Raw genomic sequence first — 18,029 nt, forward strand, 5'->3', positions numbered from 1 at the left:
GCACTTACACAAATGACTGATGATTGGCTGAATTAAAACTGGTAAGAAGAAGCTTGTGGGAGTTGTTTTGTTAGACTTTAGCTTATGACATTATGGATCTTAGAACCTCTTACGGCCACTGAGACGCCAGCGTCTCTCCTAGCCAATAGCCTGGCGAAATGCGTAGCGCCAAATGCTAATAGTACTCGATAAAACTCAAACTTTCATTAAATCACACATGCAGGGTACTCAATTAAAGCTACACTCGTTGTGAATCCAGCCAACATGTTAGATTTTAAAAATGCTTTTCGGCGAAAGCATGAGAAGCTATTATCTGATAGCATGCACACCCCCCCCCCGAAACACATGACCGAGACGTAAACAAAAGAATTAGCGTAGCCGGCGCTACACAAAACGCAGAAATAAAATATAAAACATGCATTACCTTTGACAAGCTTTTTTGTTGGCACTCCAATATGTCCCATAAACATCACAATTGGTTCTTTTTTTCGATTAAATCCGTCCATGTATACCCAAAATGTCCATTTATAAAGCCCGTCTGATCCAGAAAAAAACAGCTTTCCAAAACGCAACGTCATTTCGAAAAATTAAAAAAGTTGCCTATAAACTTTGCCAAAATACTTCAAACTACTTTTGTAATACAACTTTAGGTATTTGTAAATGTTAATAATCGATCAAATTGATGACGGGCGATCTGTATTCAATAGCAGTGAGTCAACAAATCATGGACGATTTTCTCTCTTTCATATATATCCAGCGTGTACCCACTGACAGGAAGTGCCTATTCTTCATTTCACCAAGGATTAACTTCAACCCAATTCCCAAGACTGGCGACATCGTGTGGAAGCTGTAGGAACTGTAAACTGGGCGCTATCTATTTTCCCTTGCCATAGACAATACAGGGAACTGGCAGAGGGATATATATTTTTTTTTTCTGAACAGTTTTCCTTGGGGTTTTGCCTGCTACACAAGTTCTGTAATAGTCACAGACATGATAAACTTCAGAGTGTTTTCTATCCACACATACTAATCATATGCATATACTATATTCCTGGCATGAGTAGCAGGACGTTGAAATTTTGCACGCTTTTTATCAAAAAGTTGAAAAAATGCACCCTAACAACTAAGAGGCTATGAGTCTGCTGCTGGAAAAACATATGTGGTAAAGGTTAACACCCCCTGCTATAATGTGGATCAAGAGTTACCTGTCTAACGGAACACAGAAGTTATTATTTAATGGGAGCTTCTCCAACACAATCCAGGTAGAGTCAGGCATTCCCCAGGGCAGCTGTCTAGGCCCCTTACTTGTTCAAATATTTACTAATGATTACTGCCACTGAGGAAAACTTATCTACAGTGACTTCGGAAAGTATTCAGACCCCTTTGACCTTTTCCACATTTTGTTGCATTATACAGCCCTATTTTTTCATGGATTAAATCTTCCCCCCCCTCATCAATTTACACACAATACCCCATAATGACAAAGCAACATTTTTGCAAATGTATGAATAAATATCACATTTACATATTTATTTCAACACTTTACTTTATTGAAGCATCTTTGACAGCCTCGAGATCTCTCAGGTTTGACGCTACAAGTTTGGAAAATGTGTATTTGGGGAGTTTCTCCCATTCTTCTCTGCAGATCCTCTCAAGTTCTGTCAGGTTGGATGGGGGGGGTGTCATTACACAGCTATTTTCAGGTCTCTCCAGAGATGTTCGATCGGGTTCAAGTCCGGGCTCTGGCTGGGCCACACAAGGACATTCAGAGACTTGTACCGAAGCCACTCTTGCGTGGTTTTGTCTGTGTGCTTAGGGTTGTTGCTCTGTTGGAAGGTGAAACTTCGCCCCAGTCTGAGGTACTGAGCGCTCTGGAGCGGGATTTTATCAAGGATCTCTCTGTACTTTGCTCTGTTCATCTTTCCCTCGATCCTAACTAGTCTCCAAGTCTCTGCCGCTGAAAAACATCACCACAGCATGATGCTGCCACCACCATGCTTCACCATAGAGATGGTGAGTGGTTTCCTCCCTCCAGATGTAACACTTGGCAGTCATGCCAAAGAGTTCAATCTTGGTTCATTCAGACCAGAGAATCTTGTTAGTCATGCTCTGAGAAACCTTTAGGTGCCTTTTGGCAAACTCCAAGCTGGCTGTCATGTGTCTTTAACTGAGGAGTTGCTTCCGTCTGGCCACTCTACCATAAATACCTGATTGGTGGAGTGCTGCAAATATGGTTGTTCTTCTGGACAGTTCTCGCATCTCCACAGAGGAACTCCGGAGCTCTGTCAGAGTGACCATCAGGTTCTTGGTCACTTCCCTAACCATGACCCTTCTTCCTCAATTACTCAGTTTGGCCTGGTGGCCAGTTATAGGAGGAGTCTTGATGGTTTCAAACTTCTTCCATTTAAGAATGATGGAAGCCACTGTGTTCTTCAGGCCATTCAAAACTGCAGAAATGTTTTGGTACCCTTCCCCAGATCTGTGCCTCGACACAATCCTGTCTCGGAGCTCTAGGGACAATTCCTTCAACCTCATGGCTTGGTTTTTGCTCTGACATGCACTGTGGGACCTTATATAAACAGGTTTATCCAATCAAGCTTTTGAAACATCTCAAGGAGTATCAATGGAAACAGGATGCACCTGAACTCAATTTCGAATCTCATAGTAAAGGGTCTAAATACTTACATAAATAAGGTATTTCATTTTTTTCTATACATTTGCAAACATTACAAAAAATACATGTTTTCACTTTGTCATTATGGGATATTGTGTGTAGAAGGCGGTAACGTAACAAAATGTGGAAAAAAAGGGGGAAGGGCTCGGAATACTTTCCGAATGCACTGTAACTATGACGATGACTCAACATTATACACGTCAGCTGCCACAGCAAGATAAATCACTGCAACACTTAACAAAGAGCTGCCACAGCAAGATAAATCACTGCAACACTTAACAAAGAGCTGCCACAGCAAGATAAATCACTGCAACACTTAACAAAGAGCTGCCACAGCAAGATAAATCACTGCAACACTTAACAAAGAGCTGCAGTCAGTTTTAGAACGGGTGGCAAGTAATAAGCTGGTCCTACATATTTCAAAAACGTAAAGCATTGTACTGGAACAAATCATTCACTAAACCCTAAACCTCAAACTAAATCTTGTAACGAATAATGTGGAAATTGAGCAAAGTGAGATGACTAAGCTGCTTGGTGGATTGTTAAACTGTCATGGTCGAAACACAGTGATGCAACAGTAGCTAAGATTAGGAGACGTATATTCACAAATAAAATGCTGCTCTGCGACCTTTACAAGGTTACCAACAAAACGAGAACTACAGGCCCTAGTTTGGTTGCACTTGGACTACTGCTCAGTCATATGTTTGAGTGCCACAAACATTTGACCCAGAACAGAGCAACACGGCTGGCCCTTAAATGTACACAGAGACGTTCAAAGTAGAGGAGACGATTAACTGCATCACTACTTGTCTTTGTGAGAAGCATTGACATTTTGAAAGATACCAGGATGTTTATTCAAATGATTAGCACACAGCTCCCCAAGACACCCATACATACCCAACAAGACATACCACCAGGGGTCTCTTCACAGACCCCAAGTTCAGAACAGACTTCGGGAAACACAGAGTACTACACAGGAAATCCATTCCATATCAGGTAACTGATGCAAGCAGTGAAACGAGGGTACTCAGGTGAGAAGAAAGCCTCACCCAAATGTATAGTATTTTATTTTATTTCAAAAAATATGTGAATCACATTTTTATTTGGCGTACCCACGACGGCATTGCGCGTACCCCAGTTTGGGAATTACATACCCTAGTCTATACCTGGACACTTTCACATGACAAGTAGAAAAGAAGGATGAGGGAAAAGGAGAGAGGGGATAGAAAAAAAATGGAAGAAAGAGAAGATAGAGAACAAGATAGGGAGGGAGAATGAGACACATAAGGAGAGAGAAAAAAAGAAAGAGGGAAAAAAAGAATGGAATAGAAAGATGGACTGAGTGACGGGCCATATGAGAGCTGTGATATTTGTGCTTAGCCTCTCAATGCTAATGATCATTCAGTCATGGGTCTCCTCTCCATCAAACAGAAATCTGAGCCAGTCAGCGTTTCATCAAAGCATCTGCTGAAGGTCCAGAGAGAAAGAGGGAGACAGAGGAAGAGACCGACAGATAGGGACAGGAACAAGAAAGAGAGAGGAAGAGAGGTGTTCTCAGTACAGACACACTCTCTCTTTCTCTCTCTCTCTCCCTCCCTCTCTCTCTCTCTCCCTCCCTCCCTGATGACGCTGGCTATATGAAAGTATAAACTCCTACCTGGGGGCGCAAGAAGGCTCAGGTGCCTCCTGGGAGCACAAGCTGGCAAACAGACAGGTTTGACTCCGCGATATGACAGCCATGACAACAGCGGAGGAGAGGAGGGATGAAAAGAGGGATAAAAAGAGTAGAGCGGGGGCAAAGGAAAGGATACATCCGTATGCCTCCTGTTCTGGAGCCGATGGCTAGGATCTTCTGGACGGGGTCGAATGCCAGGCAGGTGGGCTGGTAGGGGAAGCCATGGCGTACCGTCTGGAATGGAAAACAAACAATAACATTAACATTCACATTCAATACACAGTTTCAAAGTATATAAAATGTGTTATTGAGTAGGAATCTGTATGCAGGAAACCTTTATTTTTCAAGTCAAATTACTTAATTATAGTAGACTGTTCATCAGAGACAAATAGGCACAGGCACACACACAGACAAATAGACACAGGCACACACACAGACAAATAGACACAGGCACACACACAGACAAATAGACACAGGCACACACACAGACAAATAGACACAGGCACACACACAGACAAATAGACACAGGCACACACACAGACAAATAGACATAGGCACACACACAGACAAGTAGGCACAGGCACACACACAGACAAGTAGACAGCTAAACATAGTCTGAAATAGGAGCAATGTTTCCAGGAGCACGAGGTCCGCGTCATTGTAAATGAGACTTTGTTCTTTATTGACATGACAGGTCAAATAAAGGTCAAATAAAATTTGAAGATCAGAAATTGTAAAAAAAAAAAGAAGGGGCTTCTAGAATGGATTAACAGCAAGAGAATCCACACTAAGGTTCTCTCCATGGTGCTGAAATATTCAGACGCTCTTTCCACAGGAAACTTCAAATCTGCACGGGCGCTGTCCACTAGAAGTGGTGCTGAAATCCACTGCCTGGGGTCTACAGTCACTGCACATAATCTATACTGATAATATAGTCGCTGCACAGAATCTATAGTAATAATCATACCAGCACCGGCCATAATCTATATAAGCTATGTATCTATATATAATCTACATGTTACTTACTGACCTCCCAGGAGACCCAGACAGCTTGCTACAGTATACGTTAGTATAACTATTTCAAAGGTCTTTATATTTTTAGAACTTTTGTGTTTACTGTAAAAACATGTATTGTTTATTTCACTTTTGTGCATTATCTATTTCACTTACAATGGCAATGTAAACATATGTTCCCCATGCCAATAATGACCTTACCTTGAATTGAAATGCAATTGAATTGAGAGATACAGAGACAGAGACGCAGACACAGAGATAAGAGACAGATGCCAGAACCGGACAAGAACCTGACACCCTCAGCACACAGGGGGACAAACACCTGCCTGCAGGTGACAGCATTCCCTCCCCCATATGCCCCCCTAGGCACAACTATGACAACATAACCAACAAAAACGGGTCACAACTCCTGCAGCTCTGTCACATAGTCAATGGTAGTCAATGGTAGGCTTCGAGGGGACTCCTATGGTAGGTACACCTATAACTCATCTCTTGGCAGTAGTACTGTAGACTACTTTTTCACCGACCTCAACCCAGAGTCTCTCAGAGTGTTCACAGTCAGCCCCCTGACACCCCTATCAGACCACAGATAAATCACAGTCTACTTGAACAGAGCAATACTCAATCATGAGGCATCAAAGCCAAAGGAACTGAGTAACATTAAGAAATGCTACAGATGGAAGGAATGCAGTTTGGAAACCTACCAAAAAACAATTAAGCAACAACAAATTCAATCCCTTTTATACAATTTCCTGGGTAAAACGTTCCACTGTAATAGTGAAGGTGTAAACTTGGCAGTAGAAAATCTTAACAGTATATTTGACCTCTCAGCTTCCCTATCAAATCTAAAAATCTCAAATAGAAAATGAACAACAATGACAAATGGTTTGATGAAGAATGCAAAAATCTAAGAAAGGTATTGAGAAACCTGTCCAACCAAAAACATAGAGACCCAGAAAACTTGAGTCTACACCTTCACTATAGTGAATCACTAAAACAATACAGAAATACACTATGGAAAAAGAAGGAACAGCACGTCAGAAATCAGCTCAATGTAATTGAAGAATCCATAGACTCTAACCACTTCTGGAAAAATTGGAAAACAATAAACAAACAACAACACGAAGAATTATCTATCCAAAATGGAGATGTGTGGGTAAACCGCTTCTCCAATCTTTTTGGCTCAAAAACAAAGAATTAAGAGCAGAAACATATACAGGATCAAATACAAATCTTAGAATCAACTATTAAAGACTACCAGAACCCACTGGATTCTCCAATGACCTTGAATGAGCTACAGGACAACAACAAAAAAACACCCAACGCAAAAAGGCCTGTGGTGTTGATGGTATCCTCAATGAAATGATCAAATATACAGACAACAAATTCCAATTGGCTATACTAAAACTCTTTAACATCATCCTTAGCTCTGGCATCTTCCCCAATATTTGGAAACAAGGACTTATCACCCCAATCCACAAAAGTGGAGACACATTTGACCCCAATAACTACCGTGGGATATGCGTCAACAGTAACCTTGGGAAAATCCTCTGCATTATTATTAACAGCAGACTCGTACATTTCCTCAATGAAAACAATGTACTGAGCAAATGTCAAATTGGCTTTTTACCAAATTACCATACAACAGACCATGTATTCACCCTGCACACCCTAATTGACTGCTATACAAATTGATGGAACGTGGTGTTGGGGGTAAAACATACGACATTATAAAATCCATGTACATAAACAACAAGTGTGCGGTTAAAATTGGCAAAAAACACACACATTTCTTCCCACAGGGCCGTGGGATGAGACAGGGATGCAGCTTAAGCGCCACCCTCTTCAACATATATATCAACGAATTGGTGCAGGCACTAGAAAGGTCTGCAGCACCCGGCCTCACCATACTAGAATCTGAAGTCAAATGTCTACTGTTTGCTGATGATCTGGTGCTTCTGTCACCAACCAAGAAGGGCCTACAGCAGCACCTAGATCTTCTGCACAGATTCTGCCAGTCCTGTCCAGTCGCCAGGACCACAAATACAAATTCCATCTAGACACCATTGCCCTAGAGCACACAAAAAACTATACATACCTTGGCCTAAACATCAGCGCCACAGGTAACTTCCACAAACCTGTGAATGATCTAAGAGACAAGGCAAGAAGGGCATTCTATGCCATCAAAAGGAACATAAAATTCAACATACCAATTAGGATCTGGCTAAAAATACTTGAATCAGTCATAGAGCCCATTTATGGTTGTGAGGTCTGGGGTCCGCTCACCAACCAAGATTTCACAAAATGGGACAAACACCAAATTGAGACTCTGCATGCAGAATTCTGCAAAAATATCCTCCGTGTACAACGTAGAACACCAAATAATGCACGCAGAGCAGAATTAGGCCGATACCCACTCATCATCAAAATCCAGAAAAGAGCCGTTAAATTCTATAACCACCTAAAAGGAAGCAATTCCCAAACATTCCATAACAAAGCCATCACCTACAGAGAGATGAACCTGGAGAAGAGTCCCCTAATCAAGCTGGTCCTGTTCACAAGCACAAACAGGACAGCAGCACAATTAGACCCAAGCAAATCATGAGAAAACAAAAAGATAATTACTTGACACTTTGGAAAGAATTAACAAGAAAATCTGAGCAAACTAGAATGCTATTTGGCCCTAAACAGAGAGTACACAGTGGCAGAATACCTGACCACTGTGACTGACCCAAACTTAAGGAAAGCTTTGACTACGTACAGACTCGGTGAGCATAGCCTTGCTATTGAGAAAGGCCGCCGTAGGCAGACATGGCTCGCAAGAGAAGAGAGGCTATGTGCACACTGCCCACAAAATGAGGTGGAAACTGAGCTGCATTTCCTAACCTCCTGCCCAATGTATGACCATATTAGAGACACATATTTCCTTCAGAATACACAGATCAACAAAGAATTCAAAAACAAACCCAATTTTGATAAACTCCCATATCTACTGGGGGAAATTCCACAGTGTGCCATCACAGCAGCGAGATTTGTGACCTGTTGCCACAAGACAAGGGCAACCAGTGAAGAACAAACACCATTGTAAACACAACTCATATTTATGCTTATTTATTTTTCCCTTGTGTACTTTAACCAGTTGTACATTGTTACAACACTGTATATAAACATAATATGACATTTGTAATGTCTTTATTGTTTTGAAACTTCTATATGTGTAATGTTTACTGTTAATTTTTATTGTTTATTTCACTTTTGTATATTATCTACCTCACTTGCTTTGGTAATGTTAACACATGCCAATAAAGCCACTTGAATTGAATTGAGAGAGAGAGAGAGAGAGAGGAGATCCTGCTGTGCCACAGAGAAAGAGAGAGGTAGTGAGCTCATGGGCTGCTGAGTTCTTTTGCAAAAATATATAATTAGTTGGATAAATGTATATAAACTTGAATTGTTATACAATATACTAGCCTCCACATCAAAACCTTATATCCAAATAAAAATGCCATATCTAAAACCTTGATTTTGGGGAAAATGATCTGAATGGACTATTACTACCAGGGTCAATCAAGAAAAACACTTAAGAAACCAAAACCTGCAGAAGAAACACAGAGGAACCTGGAAATACCATCCAACACAAAACTGAGTGAGTTCAGTATTCAGTCCGAAGCTACTTCTGAAGACAAAAAAGTAAACTACAATCATTTCTAGGTAATTTTGTTATATAAAGCTTAACAAATAAGGCTACCAAGCTGCTAGGACAGATCTGGCTGTAACTTCAGTTAGCACTGAAGTGTGAGGTGAGAGGTGTGAACATTCTTCAGCCTAACAATGGCAGGAGAGTGGCACAGCCCCACTCCAACCCAAATGCAGAGGCCTTTGAAACCCCCATGGCTTATCCCTGTGGAGAGGTCATTACAATAAAGTACACTAATGGATATTAAAAATAACACCGCAAGGACAATCCAGAGACACTATTTTCTGACTGCTTCAAAGAGGGGCATGTTAGCAACGTAATTTTCCACACAGACCATCCCCTGGTATGGCACACAGCTATAAGAGCACACTACCCCTATGTCAAGAGAGAGGGTGGCACACAGCTATAAGAGTACACTACCCCTATGTCAAGAGAGAGGGTGGCACACAGCTATAAGAGCACACTACCCCTATGTCAAGAGAGAGGGTGGCACACAGCTATAAGAGTACACTACCCCTATGTCAAGAGAGAGGGTGGCACACAGCTATAAGAGCACACTACCCCTATGTCAAGAGAGAGGGTGGCACACAGCTATAAGAGTACACTACCCCTATGTCAAGAGAGAGGGTGGCACACAGCTATAAGAGCACACTACCCCTATGTCAAGAGAGAGGGTGGCACACAGCTATAAGAGCACACTACCCCGATGTCAAGAGCGAGGGTGGCACACAGCTATAAGAGCACACTACCCCGATGTCAAGAGAGAGGGTGGCACACAGCTATAAGAGTAAACTACCCCTATGTCAAGAGCGAGGGTATTGGCCCAGGGTGGAAACTCAGTAATGGTGCAGGGCATCCTCATGCAGATCCAGCAGGACTTTTACGGGATCAAAGAGAAGGAACAGCAGGACAACTCGGTGACGACTCCCCCATCCTGAGTCTGATCATGGTGAAGAAGGCACAACAGCATCTCTTCAACCACAGGGGGCTGAAAAAATGAAAAAAAGAATACCTGACCACTGTGACTGACCCAAACTTAAGGAAAGCTTTGACTACGTACAGACTCGGTGAGCACAGCCTTGCTATTGAGAAAGGCCACCGAAGGCAGACATGGCTCTCAAGAGAAGACAGGCTATGTGCACACTGCCCACAAAATGAGGTGGAAACTGAGCTGCAATTCCTAACATCCTGCCAAATGTATGACCATATTAGAGACACATATTTCCCTCAGATTACACAGATCCACAAAGAATTCAAAAAACAAATCCAATTTTGATAAACTCCCAAATCTACTGGGTGAAATTCCACAGTGTGCCATCACAGCAGCAAGATTTGACCACAAGAAAAGGGCAACCAGTGAAGAACAAACACCATTGTAAATACAACCCATATTTATGCTTATTTATTTCCCCTTTTGTACTGCAACAATTTGCACATCATTACAACACCGTATATAATGAGATTTGAAATGTCTTTATTCTTTTTGAACTTCTGTGAATGTAATGTTTACTTGTTACAGCTTTTCCCAATTGCTAAAACACAATTTTGCAAACTGGGCTTGTTTTATCAAAATACTTAACACAATTCATAAAATTACACACCCAAACTGCAAAATAACTCTATATACTAATATCCTGAAAAATGAAGCACTGCAACCAACTACATATATCAAAATCAAACATTAGCACCAAACGGCCCAAACTTCATTCATATTACCAGATTTATGTCTAACCAACTGCACACACTTCATTCATATTACCAGATTTATGTCTAACCAACTACACACACTTCATTCATATTACCAGATTTATGTCTAACCAACTACACACACTTCATTCATATTACCAGATGTATGTCTAACCAACTACACACTGTTGGGCATAATGAAAAGCATTCTCATCTATAGGATGCTTTGCCATTATACTAAAATAGTTCAAATTATAGAAAATTCTTCAGATGCACAGAAATATTTGCAGATACACACACATGCTGTTGAAATTGTATTTTTAATTGTAATTTTTCACCAAAACAAGTCAGTGCAACATATGCACAGCAGATATATTTACATTGGACCGCACAGCAGATATATTTACATTGGACCGCACAGCAGATATATTTACATTGGACCGCACAGCAGATATATTTACATTGGACCGCACAGCAGATATATTTACATTGGACCGCACAGCAGATATATTTACATTGGACCGCACAGCAGATATATTTACATTGGACCGCACAGCAGATATATTTACATTGGACCGCACAGCAGATATATTTACATTGGACCGCACAGCAGATATATTTACATTGGACCGCACAGCAGATATATTTACATTGGACCGCACAGCAGATATATTTACATTGGACCGCACAGCAGATATATTTACATTGGACTACACAGTAGATATATTTACATTGGACCACACAGCAGATATATTTACATTGGACCGCACAGCAGATATATTTACATTGGACCGCACAGCAGATATATTTACATTGGACCGCACAGCAGATATATTTACATTGGACCGCACAGCAGATATATTTACATTGGACCGCACAGCAGATATATTTACATTGGACCGCACAGCAGATATATTTACATTGGACCGCACAGCAGATATATTTACATTGGACCGCACAGCAGATATATTTACATTGGACCGCACAGCAGATATATTTACATTGGACCGCACAGCAGATATATTTACATTGGACCGCACAGCAGATATATTTACATTGGACCGCACAGCAGATATATTTACATTGGACCGCACAGCAGATATATTTACATTGGACCGCACAGCAGATATATTTACATTGGACCGCACAGCAGATATATTTACATTGGACCGCACAGCAGATATATTTACATTGGACCGCACAGCAGATATATTTACATTGGACCGCACAGCAGATATATTTACATTGGACCGCACAGCAGATATATTTACATTGGACCGCACAGCAGATATATTTACATTGGACCGCACAGCAGATATATTTACATTGGACCGCACAGTAGATATATTTACATTGGACCGCACAGCAGATATATTTACATTGGACCGCACAGCAGATATATTTACATTGGACTGCACAGCAGATATATTTACATTGGACCGCACAGCAGATATATTTACATTGGACCGCACAGCAGATATATTTACATTGGACCGCACAGCAGATATATTTACATTGGACCGCACAGCAGATATATTTACATTGGCCACAACGCCTCGTCCACATCACAGCTGGGTCTGGCCACAACGCCTCGTCCACATCACAGCTGGGTCTGGCCACAACGCCTCGTCCACATCACAGCTGGGTCTGGCCACAACGCCTCGTCCACATCACAGCTGGGTCTGGCCACAACGCCTCGTCCACATCACAGCTGGGTCTGGCCACAACGCCTCGTCCACATCACAGCTGGGTCTGGCCACAACGCCTCGTCCACATCACAGCTGGGTCTGGCCACAACGCCTCGTCCACATCACAGCTGGGTCTGGCCACAACGCCTCGTCCACATCACAGCTGGGTCTGGCCACAATGACTCGTCCACATCACAGCTGGGTCTGGCCACAACGCCTCGTCCACATCACAGCTGGGTCTGGCCACAACGCCTCGTCCACATCACAGCTGGGTCTGGCCACAACGCCTCGTCCACATCACAGCTGGGTCTGGCCACAACGCCTCGTCCACATCACAGCTGGGTCTGGCCACAACGCCTCGTCCACATCACAGCTGGGTCTGGCCACAACGCCTCGTCCACATCACAGCTGGGTCTGGCCACAACGCCTCGTCCACATCACAGCTGGGTCTGGCCACAACACCTCATCCACATCACAGGCAATATCTTCCCTTGCCAGACATCGAGGGAAGAAGTGCCTTGAGTGCCTTATCCATCCCTGAATCGCACCCACATCAATCTCATCACATGCCTCTTCCATAGCCTGCACAAGAGGCCTGCGCACTAAGGGCTGCCGGTCGTACACCTTCCACCGCCATGCCGAAAATAACTATTCTATGGGGTTCAGAAATGGTGAGTATGGTGTGAGGTATTGCACGAGAAATGGTGGGTGGTCAGCAAACCAGTTTTGGACTGGGGCTGCACGATGAAAGCTCACGTTGTCCCATACTACAACGTACCGGTTTCTTTGATGGTCTGCATAATACTTATTTTCCACCATAATTTGCAAATAAATTAATTAAAAATCCAACAATGTGATTTTCTGGATTTTTTTCCTCATTTTGTCTGTCATAGTTGAAGTGTACATATGATGAAAATTACAGGCCTCTCATCTTTTTAAGTGGGAGAACTTGCACAATTTGTGGCTGACTAAATACTTTTTTGCCCCACTGTACAGGGGGTACCGGTATAGAGTCAATGTGGATGCTATATACAGGGGGTACCGGTACAGAGTCAATGTGGAGGCTATATACAGGGGGTACCGGTACAGAGTGTGTACAGAGTGTGTGTGTGTGTGTGTGTGTGTGTGTGGTATGTTTAATGTGCGGCCCATGCTCCATTAATCACATACGTGCTAATGAATGACCCAGCCAATAGACTTTTATTTAGCGCTTGGTTTTATTGCCCATTATTAAAAACCCCGGCAGCACACAGACTATCCAGCCCAAGCCAAGTGGACTCGCCCTCTCATCTTACTTATCAACGACATCTCAATTCCCTTCCAGTCAGTTTTCTGAAGTGGAGGCAGCACTACGTGGATGCGCTGTAGAATATAAAACAATAGGATCAGGAGTTTACGAATGATAGAAAAACCTCAACAGCCGAAAGCAGTCTATTCCTTGGCTTATTCAGTGGAACAGTTGAAAACATCTAACAATAAACAAGCATAAAAGTGTCCATTCTGTCTCCGTTCTGAATGTGTGTCCCTGATACCACAGTCTGAAAAGGAAAAGAAGAAAACCTTTGCAAGGACTTGGATCGCACAGTCAATTCACAGCATGCGGCTAGCAAAAGAAGAGCAACGTCACACGCTGAAGTGTTGGAGGAAGCAGCAGAGGTGATATTGTACCCCTTCAAATGAGTGAATTCAGCTATTTCAGTCACACCCTTTTCCTGACAGGGATATACAATTGAGTACACCACCATGCAATCTCCATAGACAAATATTGGCAGTAGAATGGCTTCACTGAAGAGCACAGTGACTTTCAACGTGGCACCGTCATTGGATGCCACCTCTCCAGCAAGTCAGTTTGTCAAATTTCTGTCCTGCTAGAGCTGCCCTCGGTCAACTGTGCTGTTATTGTGGAGTGAAAATGACTAGGAGCAACAAAGGCTCAGCCGCGAAGTGATAGGCCACACAAGCTCACAGAACGGGACCGACTACTGAAGCACGTAGCATATAAATGTCCTTGGTTACAACACTCAATACCGAGTTCCGAACTGCCTGTGGAAGCAACGTCAGCACAAGAACTGTTTTTGTCGGGAGCTTCGTGAAATGGGTTTCCATGGCCGAGCAGCCTCACAAAATCCTTAAAATCACCATGCGGAAGATCAAAAGTTGTCTGGAGTGGTGTAAAGCTGGCCGCCATGGAGCAGTGAAAACGCTTGCTCTGGAGTGATTAATCACGCTTCACCATCTGGCAGTCTGACGGACGAATCTGAGTTTGGCGGATGCCAGGAGAACGCTTCCTGCCCGAATGCATAGTGCCAACTGTAAAGTTTTAGCTGAGGAGGAATAATGGGGCTGTCGTCATCCTGTTACTCTACTCTCTTTTTATTTTATTCTCCTCAGAGGGACCTTCAGGTGTCAAGTATCAAGATACACCAATGTCTCTCTCGACCCTTGTTTTCTATACCAGGCGGTGTCAGACCAAGGTCTGGTATTTCCCAATAATTCCCAAGCCAGTCTCTGGAACTGTCCAGCAAGTAGTAATGAAGCATCGGGTCTTGGATCAACAGGCTCCGAGACAGCTTCTACCCCCACGCCATAAGACCGTTGAACAGCTAACCGATGGACTACCTACACTGCTTCTATTCTTCTAACTCTATCCACACACTGACAGAATTATATCCACACACTGACAGAATTATATTCACACACTGACAGAATTATATTCACACACTGACAGAATTATATCCACACACTGACAGAATTATATCCACACACTGACAGAACTATATCCACACACTGACAGAACTATATCCACACACTGACAGAATTATATCCACACACTGACAGAATTATATTCACACTGACAGAATTATATTCACACACTGACAGAATTATATCCACACACTGACAGAATTATATCCACACACTGACAGAACTATATCCACACACTGACAGAACTATATCCACACACTGACAGAACTATATTCACACACTGACATAATTATATCTACACACACTGACAGAACTATATCCACACACTGACAGAACTATATCCCCACACTGACAGAACTATATCCACACACTGACAGAACTATATCCACACACTGACAGAATTATATCCACACACACTGACATAATTATATCCACACACACTGACAGAATTATATCCACACACACTGACAGAACTATATCCACACACTGACAGAACTATATCCACACACTGACAGAACTCTATCCACACACTGACAGAATTATATCCACACACACTGACACTCTCACCCTATTCTGACTGTGTCCAAACAGCATCGTTTTGACTCAATCCTCGTGTCGTTCCCAGCTCCAGTGAACTACATGCCCTGATCTTTCCAGAGCAATTCATTGTCATTACCATACTTCTTCCACTCGGCCTCCAACGGAGGACTTGATCATCTGCTTCTGACATACCATGTAATCAAACACTGAATCCGGACGTTTCTGGTGAAACCTTACAATGATACAATATGCCGTGCCTTCAGAAAGTATTCACACCCCTTATTCAACATGTTGTTGTGTTACAGCCGGAATAAAACATGTATTATCTGTAAATGTTGTGTCATTGGCCAACGCACAATACCCCGTAAAGTGGAAATATGGTTTTAGACATTTTCAACCAATTAATTAAAAATGAAATGCTGAAATGTGTTGAGTCAATAAGTATTCAACCCCTTTTTTGTTATGGCAAGGAGCCTAAATAAGTTCAGGAGTAAAAATGTGACTAAAACAAGTCACGTAATAAGTTGCATGGATTCACTATGTGTGCAATAATAGTTTATAGCACGATGTTTGAATGACTACCTCATCTCTGTTCCCCACACATACAATTAAATGTGAGGTCCGTCTGTCGAACAGTGACTGAGGTCTTTCTATGATTCGCAAAGAAGGGTTCCTATTGGTAGATGGGTAAAAAATAAAAAATAATAAAAAAAGTAGACATTGAATATCCCTTTGAGCATGGTGAAGTTATTAATTACACTTTGGTTGGTGTATCAATACACCCAGTCACTACGAATATACAGGCGCCTCTCAGATGACGGTGAGCTAAAAAAAGAAAACGCTCAGGCATATCACAATGAGGCCAATGCATAGCATTTTTGCATAGTGTTGATAAAAGAGGAGTCAGGGGTTGGGCCGTCTCTCACACACACACACACACACATATATATGCTCCCCCACACCCCACACTCAAGGTCTGAGGTTCTGACTGAAAGTTCACTTTTACAGTAATGGTATTGGATACTCTCTCTCTCTCCTTTCCCATGGGCTATTGCTGTGGAGAGATACTCTCTCTCTCTCTCTCTCTCTCTCTCTCTCTCCTTTCCCATGGACTATTGCTGTGGAGAGATACTCTCTCTCCTTTCCTATGAGCTATTGCTGTGGAGAGATACTCTCCCTCTCTCCTCCTTTCCCATAGGCTATTGCTGTGGAGAGATACTCTCTCTCTGTCTCTCTCCTTTCCCATGGACTATTGCTGTGGAGAGATACTCTCTCTCTCTCTCTCCTTTCCCATGGACTATTGCTGTGGAGAGATACTCTCTCTCTCTCTCTCCTTTCCCATGGACTATTGCTGTGGAGAGATACTCTCTCTCTCCTTTCCCATGGGCTATTGCTGTGGAGAGATCCTCTCTCTCTCTCTCTCTCCTTTCCCATGGGCTATTGCTGTGGAGAGATACTCTCTCTCTCTCTCTCTCTCCTTTCCCATGGACTATTGCTGTGGAGAGGTCTTGCCATAGATTTTCAAGTACATTTAAGTCAAAACTGTAACTCGTCCACTCAGGAACATTCACTGTCTTCTTGGTAAACAACTCCAGTGTAGATTTGACCTTGTGTTTTAGCTTTTTGTCCTGCTGAAAGATGAATAAATCCTCTCAGTTTCTGCAGGCAACGAGATGAACCAGATTTTCCTCTAGGATTTTGCCTGTGCTTGGCTCAATTCCATTTTTTTTTATCTTGAAAAACACCCCAAGTACGGATTACAAGCATACCCATAACATGATGCAGCCACTACTATGCTTGAAAATATGGAGAGTGGTACTCAGTAATGTGTTGTAATGGATTTACCCCAAACAACACTTTGTATTCAGGACGAAAAGTTAAATGCTTTGACACATCTTTTGCAGTATTACGTTAGTGCCTTGTTGCAAACAGGATGAATGTTTTAAAAAGTTTTTATTCTGTACAGGCTTCCTTCTTTTCACTCTGTCATTTAGGTTAGTATTGTGGAGTAACTACAATGTTGTTGCTCCATCCTCACTTTTCTCCCATCACAGCCAATAAACTGTTTTATTAAAGTCTGCAGTAGTCTCATGGTGAAATCTCTGAGCGGTTTCCTTCCTCTCCGGCAACCTGAGTCAGGAAGGGCACCTGTATCATTGTAGTGACTGGGTGTATTGATGCACCACCCGATGTGTCATTAATAACTTCACACTCAAAGAGCCTGTCTTTGTAAGGCGTTGAAAAAGCTCCCTGGTCTTTGTGTTGGAATCTATGTTTGAAATGCACAGCTCCACCGTGGGACCTTGCTGATAATTGTGTCCCACTTTAAATGACGATCTGCTTATAAAGCCT

At 42.4% G+C, this 18,029-nt stretch overlaps 1 protein-coding gene across 1 annotated transcript in view; it reads right to left on the reverse strand.

Moving 5' to 3' along the window:
• LOC110504879 (syntaxin-binding protein 5-like) overlaps positions 1 to 18,029 on the reverse strand; it is a 240,583-nt gene that overhangs the window by 205,464 nt on the left and 17,090 nt on the right. The window contains exon 2 of the mRNA XM_036975302.1: positions 4,486 to 4,583. Within this exon, the coding sequence (XP_036831197.1) occupies positions 4,486 to 4,583 (98 nt within the window). The remainder of the gene's footprint in view (positions 1 to 4,485; positions 4,584 to 18,029) is intronic.

This window comes from Oncorhynchus mykiss, chromosome 3 (assembly GCF_013265735.2).
Source record: "Oncorhynchus mykiss isolate Arlee chromosome 3, USDA_OmykA_1.1, whole genome shotgun sequence".
NCBI classification, from domain to species: Eukaryota; Metazoa; Chordata; class Actinopteri; order Salmoniformes; family Salmonidae; genus Oncorhynchus; species Oncorhynchus mykiss.